The 20,513-nt window shown below is 34.5% G+C and overlaps 1 protein-coding gene across 2 annotated transcripts in view; it reads right to left on the bottom strand.

Annotated features, from left to right (window-relative positions):
- Positions 1-20,513, bottom strand: part of FANCM (FA complementation group M) — a 66,290-nt gene that overhangs the window by 3,482 nt on the left and 42,295 nt on the right. For both annotated transcript variants that reach the window (XM_058738938.1, XM_058738939.1), the window contains exons 12-20: positions 20,022-20,179; positions 19,128-19,283; positions 15,678-17,586; positions 11,524-11,615; positions 11,341-11,409; positions 9,582-9,710; positions 8,464-8,620; positions 5,435-5,541; positions 4,125-4,691 (exon numbers count right to left, since the gene is read on the bottom strand). In XM_058738938.1, the coding sequence (XP_058594921.1) occupies positions 4,125-4,691; positions 5,435-5,541; positions 8,464-8,620; positions 9,582-9,710; positions 11,341-11,409; positions 11,524-11,615; positions 15,678-17,586; positions 19,128-19,283; positions 20,022-20,179 (3,344 nt within the window). The remainder of the gene's footprint in view (positions 1-4,124; positions 4,692-5,434; positions 5,542-8,463; positions 8,621-9,581; positions 9,711-11,340; positions 11,410-11,523; positions 11,616-15,677; positions 17,587-19,127; positions 19,284-20,021; positions 20,180-20,513) is intronic.

Below are 20,513 nucleotides of genomic sequence, written 5' to 3'. Positions count from 1 at the left end.
TTAGTGCCAAAAACTTCTAACACCTGAAGTTGATTTTTTCTTACTGATAATATTATTTCCTTTTTTTTTAACTCTTTTTTTCTTCCTTCAGTATGACCGAAGTGACTATATACATGAAGGACCAAGCTACCACTTCACACCTAGTAGAATGGCTAAAATTAAAAACAAAATAAAACAGTAAAATAAACGTTGTTAGAATGTGAAAAAAAACTGGAACATACATATCTGGTGGGAATGTAAAATAGTGCAGCCGCTGTGGAAAACTGGCGATTCCTCAAAAGTTAAAGAGAATTACTGTATGACCCAGAAATTCCATTCCTAGGTATATACCAAAAAGACCTCAAAACAGACTCACATACTCATTTGCCAGTGTTCATTAACTTTGGAAAATTCTCAGCCATTGACTGTTTAAATACACTTTCTATCCTTTCCTCACTTCTTAATTCCAATTACATGTATCTTAGACTATAGGATACAATCCTACAGCTCTTGGATGCTCCATTCTGTTTTTCACTCTTTGTGTTTCATATTGCGTCATTTCTACTGGCCTAGCTTTAAGTTTCTTGGTTCTTTCTGTGGCTGTATTAAGTCTATTGATGGGCTCATTAAAGATATTCTTCATCTGGGGCGCCTGGGTGGCTCAGGTGGTTGAGCGTCCAACTCTTGCTTTCAGCTCAGGTCATGATCCCAGGGATCATGGTCTAGTCAAAGGTTGAGATGAGTTTGGGTTTATTGCTATGATTACCCTAGGTACAACCAGAGGCTTCAAACTCCCATACTGTTATTTGGATTTAGGGTGGGACAAGGTTTGTCAGATGATTTTTCCAAATGTTCTCTCAGCTTTCGATCTTCTCTGTTTCCTTGTACCTTAGAGAGGTTCTTTCCTCATACTCTTGTCTTCCTCTCAGCAGTTGACTGCTTTTATGTTACTAAGTGCTTGCTAGCCTAGTTGGAGGGAATACTAGGTGCATGGGGTGGCATGGTGGCAGGGCAGGAGGAGAGGGTAAGTTCTATTCTACTTCAGCCTGAGCAGGACTTGTGTCTGTCAGTTCCCAAAACAGGACCTTTACAGTGATCCTGCCCTCCCTTCCCAGGGCTGGAGATAGCTAATGATCTAGGCCCAAGATGTTTTCATGCCCCTGTCTCAGGTACAGAACATTTTTTAATTCTTGCCTTCCTCCATCTGTAAAGGGTCTTCTTCACGTAGGCCCTGAGGAATAGCTATAAGGTCTGCTGGTAATCCCCAGCAGCTTAAAGCTTTTTGTTCTATAGGGGAAATAGGGTAGAAGGAACCAGATGAGGTTTGTTGCCTTTCCACAATAATTGCTGGTCACTCCCCCCAAGCCATGGCATCAGCAAGGGAGGCTTTCTCTGATTCTCAATCTTTCCTGTGAACACCCAATGAGTCTATGGAGAAGAGCCCTCAAAAGGTTATGAACTCCCCTTTTGTCTGCAATTCCCAGGGGTTCTAAACTCTCATGCTAGTTCACTGCCTTTTGCAATTTATTAAAGGTTTAGCTCAATTCCTCTTACCAAATTATACAGAGCCCAGGGAATGTCCCAAATCAATAAGTCTCTCTTTGGAGACACTTGTCTTTCCTTAGAAATGAGACCAATTGGTTGTCCTACACCCTCAGCTCCATAATAGTTTCAGATAAAACCATGATTCTGGAGACTATCCGGCTTTTTTTGTTGTTACTAGGATGGAAGAGCGCTCTTTCCAATTTTCTATATCCTCAGCTAAAGATAGAAATCCTAATCATTCAGAAAATAATCTTTAAAATAATTCAGTATTCAATTCCAAAAAGCAAAAAATAAATGTAGTAAAGGAAAAAATGGTACTAAAGATCAAAACAAAAGTACTGGAACTACTTAGTTATTCTGAAGTAGAAAATGGCTTCCTAAACATGACACTGAAGTTCAGGAACCGTAAAGAAAAAATTGAGACTGAATAAAAAAGTTACCTTTTCCTATGGCACAAACCACCATAAATAAACAAAAAGGCAAATGACTGACATGGAATACTGTTTGCAATATACATGACAAAATAGATGTTAACTTTTTTTTATATATCTAACAGTTTTCTACAAGATAGTCTATTTTCTGTCTTCTCAAAACTACCTCAAATTCTTCCCCTCCTAATTTCAAGTGAGAAGAATCATACTACATGGAATCATAGGGTAACAGAAGAAAATTTAAAACACATTTCTGTAAAAATATATGTGTCTTTTTTCACAGTCCCCAAAGTATTACTAGCCTGAATCCAGTTTTTAGTTAGAGCATGCCAACGTAGAAATGTAGCTAGTGCTTAGTGGTTTTCAAAGTACTGTTCATAGACAGATCTTTCTCAACTTATAATAAGATTACCTCCCAATAAACCCATCATAAGTCAGAAAAATCATAAGTAGAAAATGCATTTAAAGTAACCTACCAAACATCATAGCTTAGCAAAGCCTAGCCTGCCTTAATTGTGCTCAGAACACTTATACTCGCCGATAGCTGGGCAATCATCTGATATAAAGCCTATTTTATAAGAAAGTGTTGAATATCTCAGGTAATTTCCTGAATACTGTACTGAAAGTGAAAAACAGGATGGCTGTATGGGTACATAAAAGTTCTAAGTGTATCAGCTGTTTGCCCTTGTAACCATGTGACTGGGAACTGTGGTTGCCAACATGATGGGTATCATACCGCAAGTTGCTAGCTCAGGAGAAGATCAAAATTCAATATTTGAAGTATGGTTTCTACAGAATGCATATTGCTTTCACACCATCATAATGTCAAAAAATTGTAAGTTGAACCATCATGAATCTGGGACCATATTACCTACCTTGACCCTTGGGATTACTATCTTTATACTACAGTTGAGGATACTGAGGCTCAGAGAAATGAAGTAGCCTCTATTTCCCCAATCTATTACAAGACTTAACCTAGTCAACCTTATCCTAAGTATGTCTTGAAGAAATAACTTTGTGCAAAAAAGCCTGGGGACAATTTAAAACTGTAAACTTCAATTTAAGTGCCCCTGGGTCAACACTGAAGCATGTTGCTACAGCACAATGGCCTGAAACACCCGAATACTACAGAGAAATAGAAGGTTAGGTCTGGGTCTCACTCCAAGATGACAATCAAGGTAAGGAATCAGTTATTTACAGGTAAGGGATTCCTGTTACTAAACTTTTAATTAACCCCTATTTAACTACTATAACTGTAAACTCTTATTAAACTATAAGCCCCTAGAACTATAAACTCTTAAAAACTAAAAGTGGTTTTAGGGATGGATTATTTCAGCAATAATAAGACAAGGAGAAGCAGGAAACTGGAATACTTAGCCATTCTAAAAAGAGAAATTTAAACGAAGGAAATCAGGTAGTGTCCCTAACTCTTCTCCTCAATAAAGACAGTTACATATCTGAAGCCTTCAGTGGGGAAAAGAAAAGTTAATCTGTGGGGAATTAGTTCTGAGCATGTAATTTCTGTTAATTTTATCTTGTAGGAAGCCTATTTTCCTATCTCCTTTTCATAAAACTAGCAAGTTTCCTTACAGAGTTTTACTAAGAAAACTGTGATCACACTTAAAAAATTAAAACCTAAAGGCGCACCTGAGTGGCTCAGTTGGTTAAGCCTCTGACTCTTCATGTCCGCTCAGATCATGATCTCACGGTTTGTGGGTTCAAGCCTCACATAGGGCACTACACTGACAGTGGGCACTATGCTGACAGTGTGAAGCCTCCTTGGGATTCTGTCTCCCTCTCTCTGCCCCTCCCCCACCCTCTTTCTCTCAAAAATAAATAAACATTAAAAAAATTAAAACCTACGCATCCTTATACAAATTATCAATATAATTTAGCGTGCTATTTTCTTGTTTGAAGAATTTCACCACTTGCTAATTTTTGTTTGACCTAGTTATTTAATACAAAACACAAAAGAAAGCAAAACAACAGGGGCTCCTGGCTGGCTCAGTCAGAAGAGCATGTGACTCTGGACCTTGGGGTTGTGAGTTCAAGCCCCACATTGGATGCAGAGATTACTTTAAACAAATAAATAAATAAACTTAAAAAGGCAAAACGACAAAAAAAAACCTTTCGGTAAACATAAGGCTTTTTCTCTAATTTGATTCATACCTTCAAATGAATTGGAAATTTTCTACAGTCTTTCTGTGAATCAACAGTAGGGAATGGTGGTGAAGTACGTTCAATTTTATTACAGCTCTGAGGTTTGAGGTCTGAGACATCAGAAACTGCATCCTTTAAAGTGAGATGTATCTGTCCTCTCTGCTTTGGTGACTGATTAACAGCTGGATCAGAATGGTCCTTGGACTGCAATGAAGACCCAAAAGGCACTCTATTGACACAATGGTCCTGCTGTTTGCTCTTATTAACAGTGCTTGGGTTAACCACAAGACTGGATTCTCTTTTATCATTTACATTGTTTTCTTCCTCACTCGAGTCACCGGGTAAAATAATTCTGGATAATTTTTTTTTTGAACGTGCACAATTTTGTCTCATCTCCATTTGTTTTAGCTTTACTGCACGTCTGGTTCTATAGTTTTTGCTCCCACTTGCAACGCAATCTTCAGTTATTATGTTAAAATCAACACACACTTCTTCTTCACTTGATTGACTTTTATAAGACTCATCTTCATCAACACAAAAACTGTCTTCTAAATAGGTTTCGTCTTGCTCAGGAATCTACAGTAAAAATACAAATTAGCATATTATAAATTTCTTTCATAAAATCAGTATGTATTTAACATTCTTTTAAGTACATGAAATCTTTATGATTATTTCACTTACTTCATTAATTCAGTCACTTGTGCTCAACTACCATAATACTGAGTATGTGCTTTATGGAAAAAAATGGGGAGACTGGGGTTATAAAAAGAATGATTTACTCTCTAGAAATGTACAGTCTCTTGTAGGTAGCCAGAAAAATAAACAATTTATAAACAATGTGATAAGGGCTACATAACAAACACAATGGAAGTACAGAGATACGAACATTACACCAAGCTGAATACTGGCAATTTATTAACAAAGAAGACTAATGTGAAAATGTCCATAAATCAAAAATAATCTATAATTTTAGAAAATAACATCTTTATAAAAAATAATTTTCAAGACAAATAAAAGAATAAAAGAAAAAAATAAAAATGTAACTCATGATTAAATTCCATTCACTTCTTCTAAATATTCTAATTGGAAACCAATTCAACAGTATATTCTAATTAGCTCAAATTAAAGATAGGGTAATTTGATCAAATTAGGACTAAAAGGGATTCTGAGAATTCATCTAGTCCACCTTTCTGAGAGCAGAAATTATCCCAAATAGCTCTGACAGTCCAGTACTAGAAACAAAATGGAGACTTCATTAACAGGAACATATCTCAACATTACCATCAGGAAATTCTCCACTGTATTTCTATAGTTCATACCTGTGAGAAAATATTTATGTTGTTATGCTTCTTACGGACCATTTTATACCGATTGTTCATCAGTGGACTATGCAAAGACTTCATGTAAATAGCTCTCATTTCAGAATCTGTGTAAAGATAGTAAGAATTTCAAGTAGCAGAATTATTTAAATGAAAACCAGTAGAGTATTTAACTTTGACCTATTCCAAATTCACATAATTCAAACCTGCAGAATTATTTTATACAAAAGATATTTAATGTATATCGAAACAAGTTTAAAAACAATTATTAAAAACTGTAAAGTTAGTTTTGCCTTCAAAATCAGACCATCTGGTTGCATGATTGTGACAATTCATTTAAGCTCTCTGCCTTAGCTCTGAAAATGAGTATTAAGGTAGTCTTTTCATGAAAAATAAATGTGTATGAAAATCTGAGGACTGTACTTGACTTACAGAAAGTACTAAATAAAACATAAGACATCCAGGCAAAAAAGAAAACATATGCTTAAAGACATCAAAAGACACAGCTAGGAGGTAAGGTCGTTTCATAACTTGATGTCAAGCAAAAACTGGGAAACACATGAGTTTCTATTCATGTGTACTTTCAGGGTTATAATCAGAGAGCAATTTTATTTTTGTCTCTCATTTTCCATTACATTTTTTGGAGTGATTAATCAACTTAGGTTATTTTCAAGGCTAACACTCATTTAATGACCGTACTGCTTGGAACAAGATGTATAATTTTTTCTTTGAATAATATTCCCCTTCCCTCCATTCCATAGCATAGCTATCAACTACTAGGTATCCTCCTGATTACCTATGCACTCCTTACTCATGCTAAATCCCTATAAACTTAGTGAGACTTTACTTCTAGTTTCTTATTTAGAAGGACTCAGGATCTAGGAGCTTTCAGAGACTTTTTTTGTTTTACAGGTTTTTTTTTTTGGTAGAATGTATATACAATAAAATGCATCCTCCTTCAGGATACAATTCTGTCTTGACAAATGCATCATATGACAAACAATAATCTATTTGCTGTCCCTGCTGTTTTTACCTTTTCCCAAATGTCATACAAATGGAAAAAAAAAAAAAAAAAAAACTTTGAAATCCTACATATTTAAAAAAAATTTTTTTTAATGTTTATTTTTAGAGAGACTGAGACACAGAGCATGAACAGGGAAGGGGCAGAGAGAGGAGACACAGAATCAGAAGCAGGCTCCAGGCTCCAAGCTGTCAGCACAGAGCCCAACGCGAGGCTCAAACTCACAAACCATATGATCACGACCTGAGCCGAAGTCGAACGCTTAACCAACTGAGCCACCCAGGCATCCCTGAAATCCTACATATTTTAAATGCACTATGTCTAAATGGAGTTTCAGGGATGTCTGGCTGACTCAGTCACAAGAGCATTTAACTCTTGTTCTAGGGGTCGTGAGTTCAAGCCCCATACTCAGTGTAGAGATTACTAAAAAAATAAGTTTTGAAAAATTAAAAAAATTAAAATGGAGTTTCAGATCTCCTTACTCCCTAACCTAAGGGCTCCACCTGTAGCCTGCCTAATATAAGACAGCAACAACTATGTCCTTCCTGTTGCCCAAACACACTGACTCCTTTTTTTCTCTCAAATCCATCAGGAAAACCTGGCAGCTCTAAGTATTCACAATCCAATCTTTCTGACCCTGGCACTGCTACCACATTGGTAAAAGACTGTATCATTCCTTAGATTACTGCAATGAACTTGTAATTGGTCTCTTCTCCCACCTTTGCTCCCCTGAAGACCATTCTCAACAGTGAAGCTAGAGTGATACTACTAAAATAAGTCAGACCATGAGTTGGACATTGCTTGTTGCCTTTGCATCAATATTCCCCGCCAGATTGATACTGCAAACCTTTAAAAGTCGCTGTTAATGAACATTAAGGGCATAGTACTAAGAAACCTTATTCTGCAAGTCATATCAGTATCAAGGGCATAGTACTGAGAACTTAAGTCTCTAAAACCTTTTTTTTTTTTAATTTTTAATGTTTTTTTTTTTTTTTTTTAGTTTTTGAGAGAGAGCGTGAGCAGGAGAGGGGCAGAGACAGAAGGAGACACAGAATCTGAAGCATGCTCCAGGCTCTGAGCTGTCAGCGCAGAGCCCAGTACGGGTCTCAAACTTGAGAGTACAAGATCATGACCTGAGCTAAAGTTGGATGCTTAACCAACTGAGCCGCCCAGGTGGCCCTAAAACCTTTCTCTCAAGTAGAGCTTGGGAAAATTTGCTGTCTTACAACATATCAGAGAGTACAGGAGCAAAATAAATGGCAAGATTTGTGAAAGATTAGAACACTGAAAATCTCACCAGAATCTTTCCTATTTCTATTACAGCCAATCGGACTCATCTGTAATTAACATATATAAGATCTGCTCAAGCATTGTTTGGAGAGACTGTTTTCCAAAAGCAGATCTCTCTTACTTGGCAAATTTAATAAATTTAGGTTTGTATCTCACCTGTTTTTAACATTCAACATTGCTCAAGTCCTCATCTCCTTCTAATCTTTGATCAAATATCATCTTCTCAATGAAGCCTACCCCTAATTACCTTAAAGTTACACCATGTCCATTGTTAATACTGCTAGCTCCTCCCACTCCAAATCCTCATCTTACTCTTTTTTTCATTTTTATGTAAACTGTTGTGTATACTGTTTATCTCTTTCCATTCACATGGAAGCTTCATAAGGGCAAGGATTTTTGTCCACTGATACAGCTTTTTCAAGAACTTTACACAGTACCAGCACACAGTAGTCACTAACTACTTGTACAATGAACATATGACACTGAGCCAACCAGGTCATTCTGGTAAGATCTGATCAAATTAGCAGAAGCCTATAAGCAACCGAGTCTAAAATAAAGCAAACATTACAGAATTTGAATGAAAGTGACCAAATATTTCAGACATACCAAATTTTCTTCCTTTATAACTCAAAGATCTTTAAAAACTAAAATATTTAAACATAATCACGTTAAAAGCACTGAAAACTAGAAGAAAAAGAAGCATCATTATATCATTTACCATTTATATCCTGTGAAAGTTGAGTTGCATCATTTAAGAAGTCAAGTAATGAGGAATCTTGTTCATTTTCTGACTGATCATTTTCATCTGATGAAACATACTCTGCCTCTCCTTGGGAAAGTTCTGCTTCGTCATCCAAAAACTTTCTAGCTGCAAGCTGTGACAAATTAGGAAACAAGGAAACACACTTAAGAAAATAATTTACTTTCTTACATAACTGGAAATAGTTTTGTAAAATGGATTTCTTGCCAATGCTTTAAAGAAAAAGAAAACTTCAAGAAGAAATGCCAAAGTAGCACACCTATTTAAATTTTCCTCTGATAACTCTACTGTAAGTAAAATACAGTACAACTCAGCATGTCAGCTTGCTGGATGTTTCTTAATAAGCAGAGAGTTTCCCAAGTCTTCTGGCTAATTTTTGCCAGGAAAAATACTGCACCACAAAAAGGTTGATTACGAAAAGAAAAGGTGTAGGGGTGCCTGGGTGGCTCAGTCAGTTAAGCATCTGACTTTGGCTCAGGTCGTGATCTCGTGGTTCGTGAATTTGAGTCCCGCATCAGGGTCTGTGCTGACCGCTCAGAGCCTGGAACCTGCTTCAGATTCTGTGTCTCCCTCTCTCTGCCCCTCCCCTGCCTTCACCCTTGCCCTCTCTTCTCTCCCTCTCATAAACATAAAAGGAAAAAAAAAAAGGTGCTGAGGATTCTTTTCCGAGGATTCTTTTCCAAGGATTTGAGTATCGCATAGACATAAGAAAAATGATGTACTGACTGTAAAAACAAATAATCTAAAACTCAGATTTCTGTCTCTGTATTTTTTCAGTTTGAATCTTAAATTTTCACTAAAGTTTCTTCATTCAGTCATTCAAAATAACAAAGCACTGAAAGAATTTCAGAACATAAAAAGAAACTAAACTATCACACCTTGAGATTTTAATTCCAGTAAAACAAGTAAAATTAGAGTGAAAAATATTTTTAATTTTTGGATTTTTTCCTATAAAGAAATTTTAACAAGAAATCTACTAATGTAAAACCTAATTTTTATTATTAATACATATGATATATGGGTGTGTATATATATATTTAAATACATATATATATATGAAAATGAAAAAAGTTTACCTTAAGGTGACTCTGTTTCTTTTGGACTTTGATGCCTCTGTTTGCATTCCTGTTATGACCCCTGAAGTCTTCTAACTGTGGATGTTGTTTGTGAAAATTGTCACTCTCATCACTAGATGAAAATTCTAACTGTAATAATTCAAAAAATGTCTTGCATAAGAAAATATAATTGAATTGTATTTTAATGCATTTCTCACAGGTTTTTGCTTTTATTTTCTTTTTCATTTTAAATAGTTGACCTAACATTTTTTGTTAGAAAAATAAAATACTCTCACAACTCAAAGCCATGTTAAAAATACATAATACTTAAGAATTTAAAAGTTAAGTGATGCTAAGTACTAAAACACTAAATTAGGTACTACTATAGTCTTCATTCAATTTAGTATACATCAAATGCATATGATGAATACTTATAGTTTTCATTTATCTCCTCTAGAAGATCCTAAAGGGCTGTACAAAAATTAATGAAGACTATAAATATAACTCTCAGAATCAGTTATCAACGTACAGCCCTTTCCAACCAAGAAATGACTAAAACCATGACAAATTTTGACAATGAGGCCTATCACTATATCTCTTCAGAACAACATAAAACCAATCAAAACAATCAAAAGTTTACCAAAATAATTTCAAGTAACAGGAATAACTTTACTTTAAAATGGATTGATCACCAGCATTGTCAATATTTTAATTCATTTATGATGAGGCAGTCAGACATTCCAGTTAAGGTAGCAAGCTAAAGCAATTTTTCTAGTGAAGTGTTATAGGAGTATATACAAAATAAACATGAGCTGATAACATTTTTAATAATTTTGCAGTTTCTCCTAAATTGCATTAGAGAATTAAAATACACAATATTACCTAATCTCAACTTTTAGTTATCAAATAGCTATAAACTGATAACAAATGAACATCATTAGCCTTCAGACTTGCCCTCTACCTAAACTGCAGATTCAGTCCTGCCAGACAATGCCTGCCAGACACTGTCACATCACTACTCCACAAAATCCTCAAACTCAAACATGCTCAACACTGAATTTATCATCTTTTTGCCTTCTCTAAATTTGTGAAACATATTCCAAACAGCCCTAGCCAAAAACCAGGGACTCATCTTGAACTCCTTTCTTTCCTTCTTTCAAACCCATTCAGTAAGCAAATGAAAGAATAAGGCCTTCCAAAACTGACCCAAATTTTTCTGCAATTTTACTTCCTGGCACTCTTTGTCTTTACAATCCAGTAATAAAGAGATGCTATTTCCCTGCTTTGCATCATTCATTAAGCTGCTAGCTTTCTTGGCAAGCCTTCCCATTGGCTTACTACCATATATGCTCTAAGGTATTTATATCTTCAAGAAACATTCCAGAACTCCTAAGGACTAAGCTAAAGGCTTATAATTTTTTATCACTTATTAAAGAATTATATTGAAATTATCTGTTTACTTATCTGTCTCTCCTGTTAAGACTGTAGGTGACTTTAGACAATTCCAGGATATCATACTTATAGTAGTACCCTGAGCATCTTACACAGTAGATAGAGAGCAGATATTTAGTGAACTGAAGTGTACTGACTAAAGTAAGAATAGTTTTTAAAGAAGTATAAATTTGAAACAGAAATTCCAATCACATAGGAATTACTATTCTTGTGTTAACCATATACCTATTAGATCAAATACACCTACATTCACCTACACAAATATTTTTCTTGTAATATTTACTCTAAAATAATTTGAACTACTATACATTATCTATTATCTACTTACTCTGTTTAGAGGAACTCTGCGCTTTTTCACAGCATGAAGTGGGGAAGCAACTTCCCCATTTTTCTCATCCTGGATAAAGTAGATAAATAGATAAAAAGTTTTAAAAAAAGACTTAAGTGGGGGCGGGGCAGATAGGGAGGAGAAAGCCTTTATATAATCACATTGTTGTCATTACTGACTCACCTGTGGGGATTCTAAAACATTTCCTTTTGTTTTTTTACTTTTTCTTCGAAAAATCTCATCATCTTCACTTTCACTGCTTGTTAATTGTTCATCTAAAATTTATTAAAAAATGAATCTGGTCAATAGATTTAAGTTCATCCACAACTATTTTATTGATTGGGTACATTATTTAATGTTAGTTTTTTTTTTTTTTTTTTTTTTAATGTTTATTTTGAGAGACAGCATGCAAGCAGGGGAGGGACAGAGAGAGATGGAGAGAGAATCCCAAGTAGGTTCCATGCAATGCAGCAAAGACCCCGGTGTGGGGTTTGATCTCATGAACTGTGACATCATGACCTAAGCTGAAATCAAGAGTCAGACACTTAATTGACTGAGCCAGCCACGTGCCCCTGATGGGTGCATTATTTAAAAAGAGTTTTTCAGAAGTTTGGCCAAAAAAATCAGCAGGAGACAGAAAAATAAAACAGAGCCAGTGAGGAAATTAAGAGGATAACTTTTGCTAATAACCACATATTTAACTAAAATAACATTTGTATAAATACGTTTATATTGCCCATAGTTGGTAGTTAAATATAATGCTAGAAAAAGTTTTAATGAAAATCTGACATAAAGATAGGAAAAATGATCTCACCCATTAAGAGACTTAATATTAAAGTGTTAAAAGCAAATACTGGAGGCTCAAAGGTAACATAAACTTGGTAAAAATATAAATGTTAGAGTATATCCAAAACTATACAAAAGAGTTAATTTTTAAAAATTAAACATATTTCCAGACCTTAAATAAGTTTTCATCTTAAATGAAACATTCATAAATCATGCCCTTGACGCCAATGAGAATAACATAATAAAAGATTTACATCTCAATAGATGCAGAAAAAACATTTGACAAAATACAGCATCGTTTCTTGATAAAAACCCTCAAGAAAGCCAAAATAGAAGGAACATACCTCAAGATCATAAAGGCCATATACCAAAGAAAGACCCACAGCTAATATCATCCTCAATGGAGAAAAGCTGAGAGCTTTCCCCCTAAGATAAGGAACATGACAAGGGTGTCCACTCTCACCTCTGTTATTCAACACAGTGTTGGAAGTCCTAGCCTCAGCAATCAGACAACACAAAGAAATAAAAGGCATCCAAACCGGCAAGGAGGAAGTCAAACTTTCACTCTTCACAGATGACATGATACTGGAAAACCCCAAAGACTATACCAAAAAACTACTAGAACTGATCCATGAGTTCAGCAAAGTCACAGGATATAAAATCAATGTACAGAAACTGGGTGCATTTCTAAACACTAATAATAAAGCAGCAGAGAGAAATTAAGGAACCAATCCCATTTACTGATGCACCAATAAACATAAAATACCTAGGAATAAACCTAACCAAAGAGGTGAAAAATCTATACTGAAAACTATTAGAAAACTTATGAAAGAAATTCAAGAAGACATAAAAAAAAAAAAAAAGGAAAAACAATCCATGTCCATAAATTGGAATAACAAATATTGTTAAAATGTCAATACTACCCAAAGCAAGCTACACATTCAATGCAATCACCTGTCTAAAGAACACCAGCATTCTATACAGAGCTAGAACAAACAATCCCGAAATTTGTATGGAACCAGAAAAGACCCCAAATGCCCAAAGCAATCCTGAAAAAGAAAATCAAAGCTGGAATCATCACAATTCTGGATTTCAAGCTGTATTACAAAACTGTAATCATCAAGCCAGTATGGTGCTGGCACAAAAACAGACACTCAGATCAATGGAACAGAATAGAGAACCCAGAAATGGACTCACAAACGTATGGCCATCTAATCTTTGTCAAAGTAGGAAAGAATATTCAATGGAAAAAAGTTTCTTCAGCAAATGGCGGTTGGGAAAACTGGACAGTGATATGCAGCAGAATGAACCTGGAGCACTTTCTTACACCATACACAAAAATAAACTAAAAATGGATGAAAGACCTAAACATAAGACAGGAAGCCATCAAAATCCTAGAGAAAGCAGGCAAAAACCTCTTTGACCTCGGCCACAGCAACTTCTTACTTGACATGTCTCTGGAGGCAAGGGAAATAAAAGCAAAAATGAACTACTGGGACTTCATCAAGATAAAAATCTTCTGCAAAGAGAAGGAAACAATCAGCAAAACTAAAAGGCAACCAAAGGAATGGGAGAAGATATTTGCAAATGACATATCAAATAAAGGGTTAGTATCCAAAATCTATTAAGAACTTACCAAACTCAACACCCAAAAGACAAATAATCCAGTGAAGAAATGGGCAAAAGACATGAATAGACACTTTTCCAAAGAAGACATCCAGATGGCTAACAGACACACGAAAAGATGCTCAACATCACTCATTATCATGGAAATACAAATCAAAACCATAAGGAGATACCACCTCACGCTTGTCAGAATGGCTAAAATTAACAACTCAGACAGCAACAGATGTTGGCGAGGATGAGGAGAAAGAAGAACCCTTTTGCATTGCTGGTGGGCATGCAAACTGGTGCAGTCACTCTGGAAAATAGTATGGAGGTTCCTCAAAAAATTAAAACTAAAACTACCCTAAGATTCAGCAATTACATTACTAGGTATTTATCCAAAGGATACAGCAGTGTTGATTTGAAGGGGCACACGCACCCCAATGTTTACAGCAGCACAATGGACAATAGCCAAAGTCTGGCAAGAGCCCAAATGTCCATTGACTGATGAATGGATAATGATGTGGTGTGTGTACATGTATGTATGCATATATATAATATATACATATATACACAATGGAATATTATTCAGTGATCAAAAAGAATGAAATCTTTCATTTGCAACAATGTGGATGCAATGAGAGTGTATTATGCTAAGCAAAATAAGTCAGTGAAAGACAAATATCATATGATTTCACTCATGTGAAATTTAAGAAACAAAACAGATGAACATAGGGAAGGGAAGCAAAAATTAGATAAAAACAGAGAGGGAGACAAACCATAGGAGACTCTTAAATACACAGAACAAACTAAAGATTGCTGGTGGGGTGTTGGGTGGGGGGGGGGGGGGTGGGCTAAATGGACGATGGGCATTAAGGAGGACACTTGCTGGGATGAGCACCCAGTGTTATATATAAGTGGATGAATCACTAAATTCTACTCCTGAAATCATAATAATGATTTATGAAAATAAGGAAAAAAGAAAGAAGAAAGAAAGAAAGAAAGAAAGAAAGAAAGAAAGAGAGAGAGAGAGAGAGAGAGAGAGAGAGAGAGAGAAGAAGAAAGAAAGAAAGAAAGAAAGAAAGAAAGAAAGAAAGAAAGAAAGAAAGAAAGAAAGAAAGAAAGAAAGAAAGAAAGAAAATAAACATGGAAAGTAAAAAAAATTTTCAGTGCAAACTCATTTTACCCTACGGCCTGCTACAATAATCTATACATAAGCTAGAATTGAGTTCTATCACAGTACTTAAATACTACTAAGTCATTTTAGTACCAAACATCTATCACTATATTTTCTAGTGTTCTACAAGTGTTTAGAATTAGATCACAGAAAGCCAGAGATTTCTCTGGAACTTCTGTGGTCTTATCTCAGTCCTCCAAATACAGTCTTGTTTCTCAACTTTTTTCAACTATTTTGCTATATGAATCATCTACTTTATACTGTTCCCCCCAAATCTTATACTTCCTTTTCCCTTTGTTTTCATTTTATAACCAAATTCCCTATTATTTTCAACATATTCAAATTGTAAATATTCCTGAAGAGTCAAAATGAAAATCTACATTAAGAAATCTACATTACCAATCTAACCCAGTCCACAATTCTGTCATCTTCTGAACCTCCTAAATATCCACTATCTTATTATTTATTTGGTAGTTATTTCCACAATTTACTATGATCTTTTCAAATGTATATGTCACACAATTGTTTGGGTTTTCCAGCCAAGGGGCAGGGGCCAAAGGGCAGGAATACCTTTCCCATGGCATGCATGCCATAAATATATGCAGATAAAATACATCTTTTATTAGTAAGCATCAACTTAAGAAATACATATACATCAATGATCTCATTCAATACACCAAATATTGAAAAATTACATTTTGAAAAATTACAGAAGCTTATGTAAATTATTCTAGCAAGATTTATGTGCTTTATTAAGATGGAATCTTACCTTCAGCAAGATGACGGGATTGACGAAGACTGATTTGCTCCCTGCTTTTAGCCTTTTCTACAGAAAGTCCTGAATCATCAAAAGTTGAATTCAATATTTCTTTGAAACTTTGTAGATCTACTTTTCCCTTATTAGAATCTGGTGTCCTAGGCATTTCCTTTCTCTTCTTAGAAAATGAGTTCAATGTGTTTGATTCAGAAAGTGGTGTACTAACAACTTTTTCTCCTACTGGCAAAGAAAATTGAGAATAACCAGGAGACATAAATTTTTTATTTTTTGCTGCACTCAGTGGAAATTGTGCAAAATTTGGACTCCACTTATCTTCACTTGATGGGATAGTAATGGTTCTACTCGTAGAACTAGCAACATGATTTCGTGGTATTACTGCTTGATTTGAAGCACAATTTGCATCACTTATCTCCTTAATATCTAAACACCTTTCAGATAGATCTAAAAACTTATTATTTATATCTGATGCATGTTCTAATATTTCATCATCAGAATCTGGACTACAAAATCCTAAATCAAAAGTAACAGAGAATAAATCCTTAGAGCAGTCAAAAACATATTCATCACTCTTCAGGTTTTCCTCATGCACACCTCTCAAATCTTGATGAGATTTCCAACTATTAGTATCACAGATAATTTGATCTTGGGGTTCAGAATCATTGTCTAACAAAAGTTCATCAGAAATTAAGAACTGAGAGACAGGTGCCATTTCACTTACAGCAGGTTTGTCTGGCACACAAGAAAATTTATATTTATTGTTTGAGGGAGAAAGGCTCACATCATTAAACTCTGTATTAACATCTTTGAATAGTGGTAAACTCTCATCCTGATCAGTGAGCATTATTGGGAGGCCATTGCTATCCCTGTAATTTTTCTTTTCAACTAAATACTTTGGAGGGCCTATGTTTATTTGAATATGACTGCTGAATACTAAATTTTCATTTATATTATCTTTATGTACTTCATCAACATAGTCATTGAAGCTTGGGTCATCAGAAATTTTATCATTAGTTGCACTATAAAAGCAACTTTTTTCAAAAGAATGATTAATAGATTTAAGCGAATTCAATTCTAAATCCTGTTGAGAATTTACAGGTGAATATGACATCATACGGGTAGATTTACCATTCTGTAAATACTCAGTGCAGGGTAGGAAAGGCAAATTATCAAGTTCAGAACCCTTAGCAATTTCATATTCCAAATTTGAGAGTCCAATGAGAGGTGGAGGAGAATGAGACAAAAATCTCTCTACATTAACTAGTACCTCTTCCGTTAATGAATGACAATTATAAAATCTGTCATCTATTCTAGTTATACAAAGTTCTTCCTCAAATGGAAGAAATAAGCTAGATGAAACATATTTCTCATCAATGAAACTGTTATAACCAGAATCTAAAAAATTTCCTACAAATGAACTAGATTTATTTATGAATTGACCTTCCATCAATCCACGTGGCTGATGAACAACATTTTCACTGACAGCACATACGGCAGCAGCAACTTCATCTATATCTGAGGCCCTTTTATCATTTAGTACGTCTACCTGAAAAATATTTTCAACAGTAGCACCGCCATCAGTATCTAAAGAATCCATAACAACATCATTATTTTCTTTTTTAGGCTGATCTTTTTTCAATTCTTTAGAAGATTTTTTCTTTAAAGAAGCAATTTTAATAGGTTTGATTTGAGTTTGTTTAAAAATTTCAGCACATTCTTCATCAGGTTCTGCCACTGAGAATGAACTGTCTTGACTTATATTCCTTGAAAATGATGATTTCTTGTTACTAGTAAAGGTGCCATTGGCAAGAGGACGGTATCCATTCTTGGAAGCACGAAATGTTGAACTAACATCTTCCATTTGTAAATAAGATATAATTTCTGATTCATAGCTGCATTTTCCCTAGGAAATCGGAAAATGAAAAAGTCACAAGAAAACAAAAGAGCCAATACTAAACGAGTTTACTTTATGTTATTTTCCAAACAGTATTACATTATTCAAATAATTTTCTCTTATAACTTAAAAATTATTCTAATAAATCAAACAAAATTATAAATGACACTACTGTATAATTATCATAAATTACCTTTAATCAGTCAATATTTTTGCATCCTCAAAATTTAATACATGGAAGACCCACAATAACTGTTTGCAGAAAGAACAAATTTAATAAACACATAAGATTATAAACACTAAGTTTTTCACTTCTAACATTTAATTGAGCAACTATTCTAATTTCCTAAAAAAATTGATATTTAAGTAATTAATGTATATAAATGCAAACCACATATATGTATGTTAAATTTGCTCTCTTGATAAAGGTAAACTAAGAACAGATTTTAGAGCATCTGAAATAGATGTACCGGTACATCTATTAGGCTGTAGGCTGGAATATACTATTTTTAACAAATTTCCCAATCAAGAACTCTTAGAGTGAATTTGTCTTATTTATTTCTAAATCTAAAACAAGAGTCCCCCCCCACCCCCCCATTTCTGACCCACACTTCCCTCTTCCTCCTGAGTGGCTACTTTAGTCAGGATTCCTCTACTCTTCAGGGACTGAGCAATTAACTAATTTTTTTGTATAATAAGTACACTAAGTATTCATTTGAGAATGTTTGTCTCCCTGCTGGTGTCTATGCTTCCCACAGACAGAGTATTTCATTTAGCCAAATGATGTATAACTGGGCCTGGGATAGAGGTGGACATATATAAGTGCAGATTTTATGGGATCCACAAATAATTACTTTCTATATGTATTCATGAACACTAGCTAATAATACAAATAGCAGCTACAATCTATTGAGTCTGCCAGTTACTATTCTAAGTGCTTTACACATATTAACTCATTTAATCCTCACAACCCTATGAAGAAAGTATTATCGTTATCCCCATTTTACAAATAAAACTGAGGTCCAGAGAGGTTAAGTAATTTATAGATACATGATTAGTAAGATGTAGAGTTAGAATTCTAACCCAGACATTTTGGATTTCATACTTATAGTAGGTTCATCATTCTGATTCTCTCAAGGAAGAAAATCAAGAAACTGCTCAAGTAATCAATAATTCTCTAAACTACTACCAGGATCAAAGAGACATACACCAAATGACCTATGTGATGGAGAATATTTCAATAAATCCCATTCTAACAGGAATCCTAAACTAGCTTTACTAGCAGTTTATACAAATCATTAGTATATTAAATTTTTACTCTGGTTTATCTGTATTTTAGATGATATTCTTCTAATTAAGTCTACTAACTCACCTAAGGCAGAAAACTGGTTCCCTATTAAGATCACAAGGAACTTTATAAGAAACCAAAATATTCTATCATTATTTATATTAAACACTTGTTTCTTGTAACTTCAAATTAAGAAGAATAAATATCAAGTATTCTAGTTTCACCATCATATCAGTAAGAAAAAGTTACAACAAAACTCTACCTCTTCATGTCTCATTCCTTCTATCATTTGCATAATGCTTATAAAATGGTGGCAACGATCTGAATGGTCCACTTGATACGTAGGAAAAGGATGATCCTGCCATACTCTCCAATCAGATAGAGAGAGTTGATGAATTCCAATGGCTGGGTCTTGAGTCTTGAATAATGATTTTAAAAATAGTAAAAATGATAAATATACATCTCAGATTTCATAAACTTATTTAAAAAACAGTATAATCAGCCTACTATAAATAATCAATTGATTTGGGTATTTTGAACTAAAAACTCAGGAGAATAAAGAAAAATAAAATAACAGTTCATGAGTTTGAGCCCTGCATCAGGCTCCGACTGACAGCACATAGCCTGCTTGGAATTCTCTCCCTCTCCTCTCTGCCCCTGCCTCCCCCTCTCTCTCTGTGCCTCCCTCACTCCCATACTATTTCTCTCTCTCTCTCAAAATAACTTAAAAAAAAAAAAAGTTTTACATAGTTTCAAAAAAGTGTACAAGGATACTCATGACAGCATGATTTTGTTACTAACATATTAAAAAGAATTCCAAAAACACAACAGGAAAATAAGTAGTGAAGCAAACTATGGTATACTACAGAGTAACATAACAACCATGGAAATTATGCCTATGGAAATGCTCATATAGTAGAAAGTAATTGGAAAAATGCAGACATTATGTAAATACACTACAGTGAAATAAAAATATATACATAATAAAGAATATAAAGAAATTAGTTCTACAAACTTAGACTTTAATATTCTTTTTAAACTGTTTACATTCTTAATTTTTTAAGTAAGCTGACATTCTAAACATACACATTCCTCTCCACTCCCAAAGCTATTGCATTATCACTCTAAAGAGCATCTGAAAACATGTTCAACTTACTGGTCTGTCTTCCTCATTTTCTAAAGATAAAAACTGAACTTGAGGCAATGTTATTTCCTTAATTTCATCACTGTCTCTTAACCTATAAAGTTTGTTCCATAATTTAAATTCTTCTGCTGATAGGTACCAATCTTTCTTTGAATTACTTTGCTTCATTCCTACAAGTTGAAAAAAGAATTGAAAAGAAGTTTTTAAAAATCTGCTAGGCAAACACAAAATACACAACATCAACTCAAACTCTCTGTTTATATCTATTTATGTTTGCTAAATGACTGATTCTCTTCCTCAAAACCAGTATTCTTCACATAATCATTTGGTTGTCACTTCCTGCTTCTATAGATCTTCTAACTTTCTCTCACCTCTTTGAAAGTACTAGTACAGCCTCCTGTCCAGAAGCTAACCTTCCATAATGACTTTGTTAATATAACAGAGCCAGGCAGCTAGGCTCTCAATCTTGGTTCGTTTTGGACTCTCTCCATGTTGTTGTCTAAG

The sequence above is a fragment of the Neofelis nebulosa genome, chromosome 7, assembly GCF_028018385.1.
Source record: "Neofelis nebulosa isolate mNeoNeb1 chromosome 7, mNeoNeb1.pri, whole genome shotgun sequence".
Lineage (NCBI taxonomy): Eukaryota > Metazoa > Chordata > Mammalia > Carnivora > Felidae > Neofelis > Neofelis nebulosa.
Note: the sequence above shows the minus strand (reverse complement) of the source record. Positions and strands in the feature narration are given on the sequence as shown.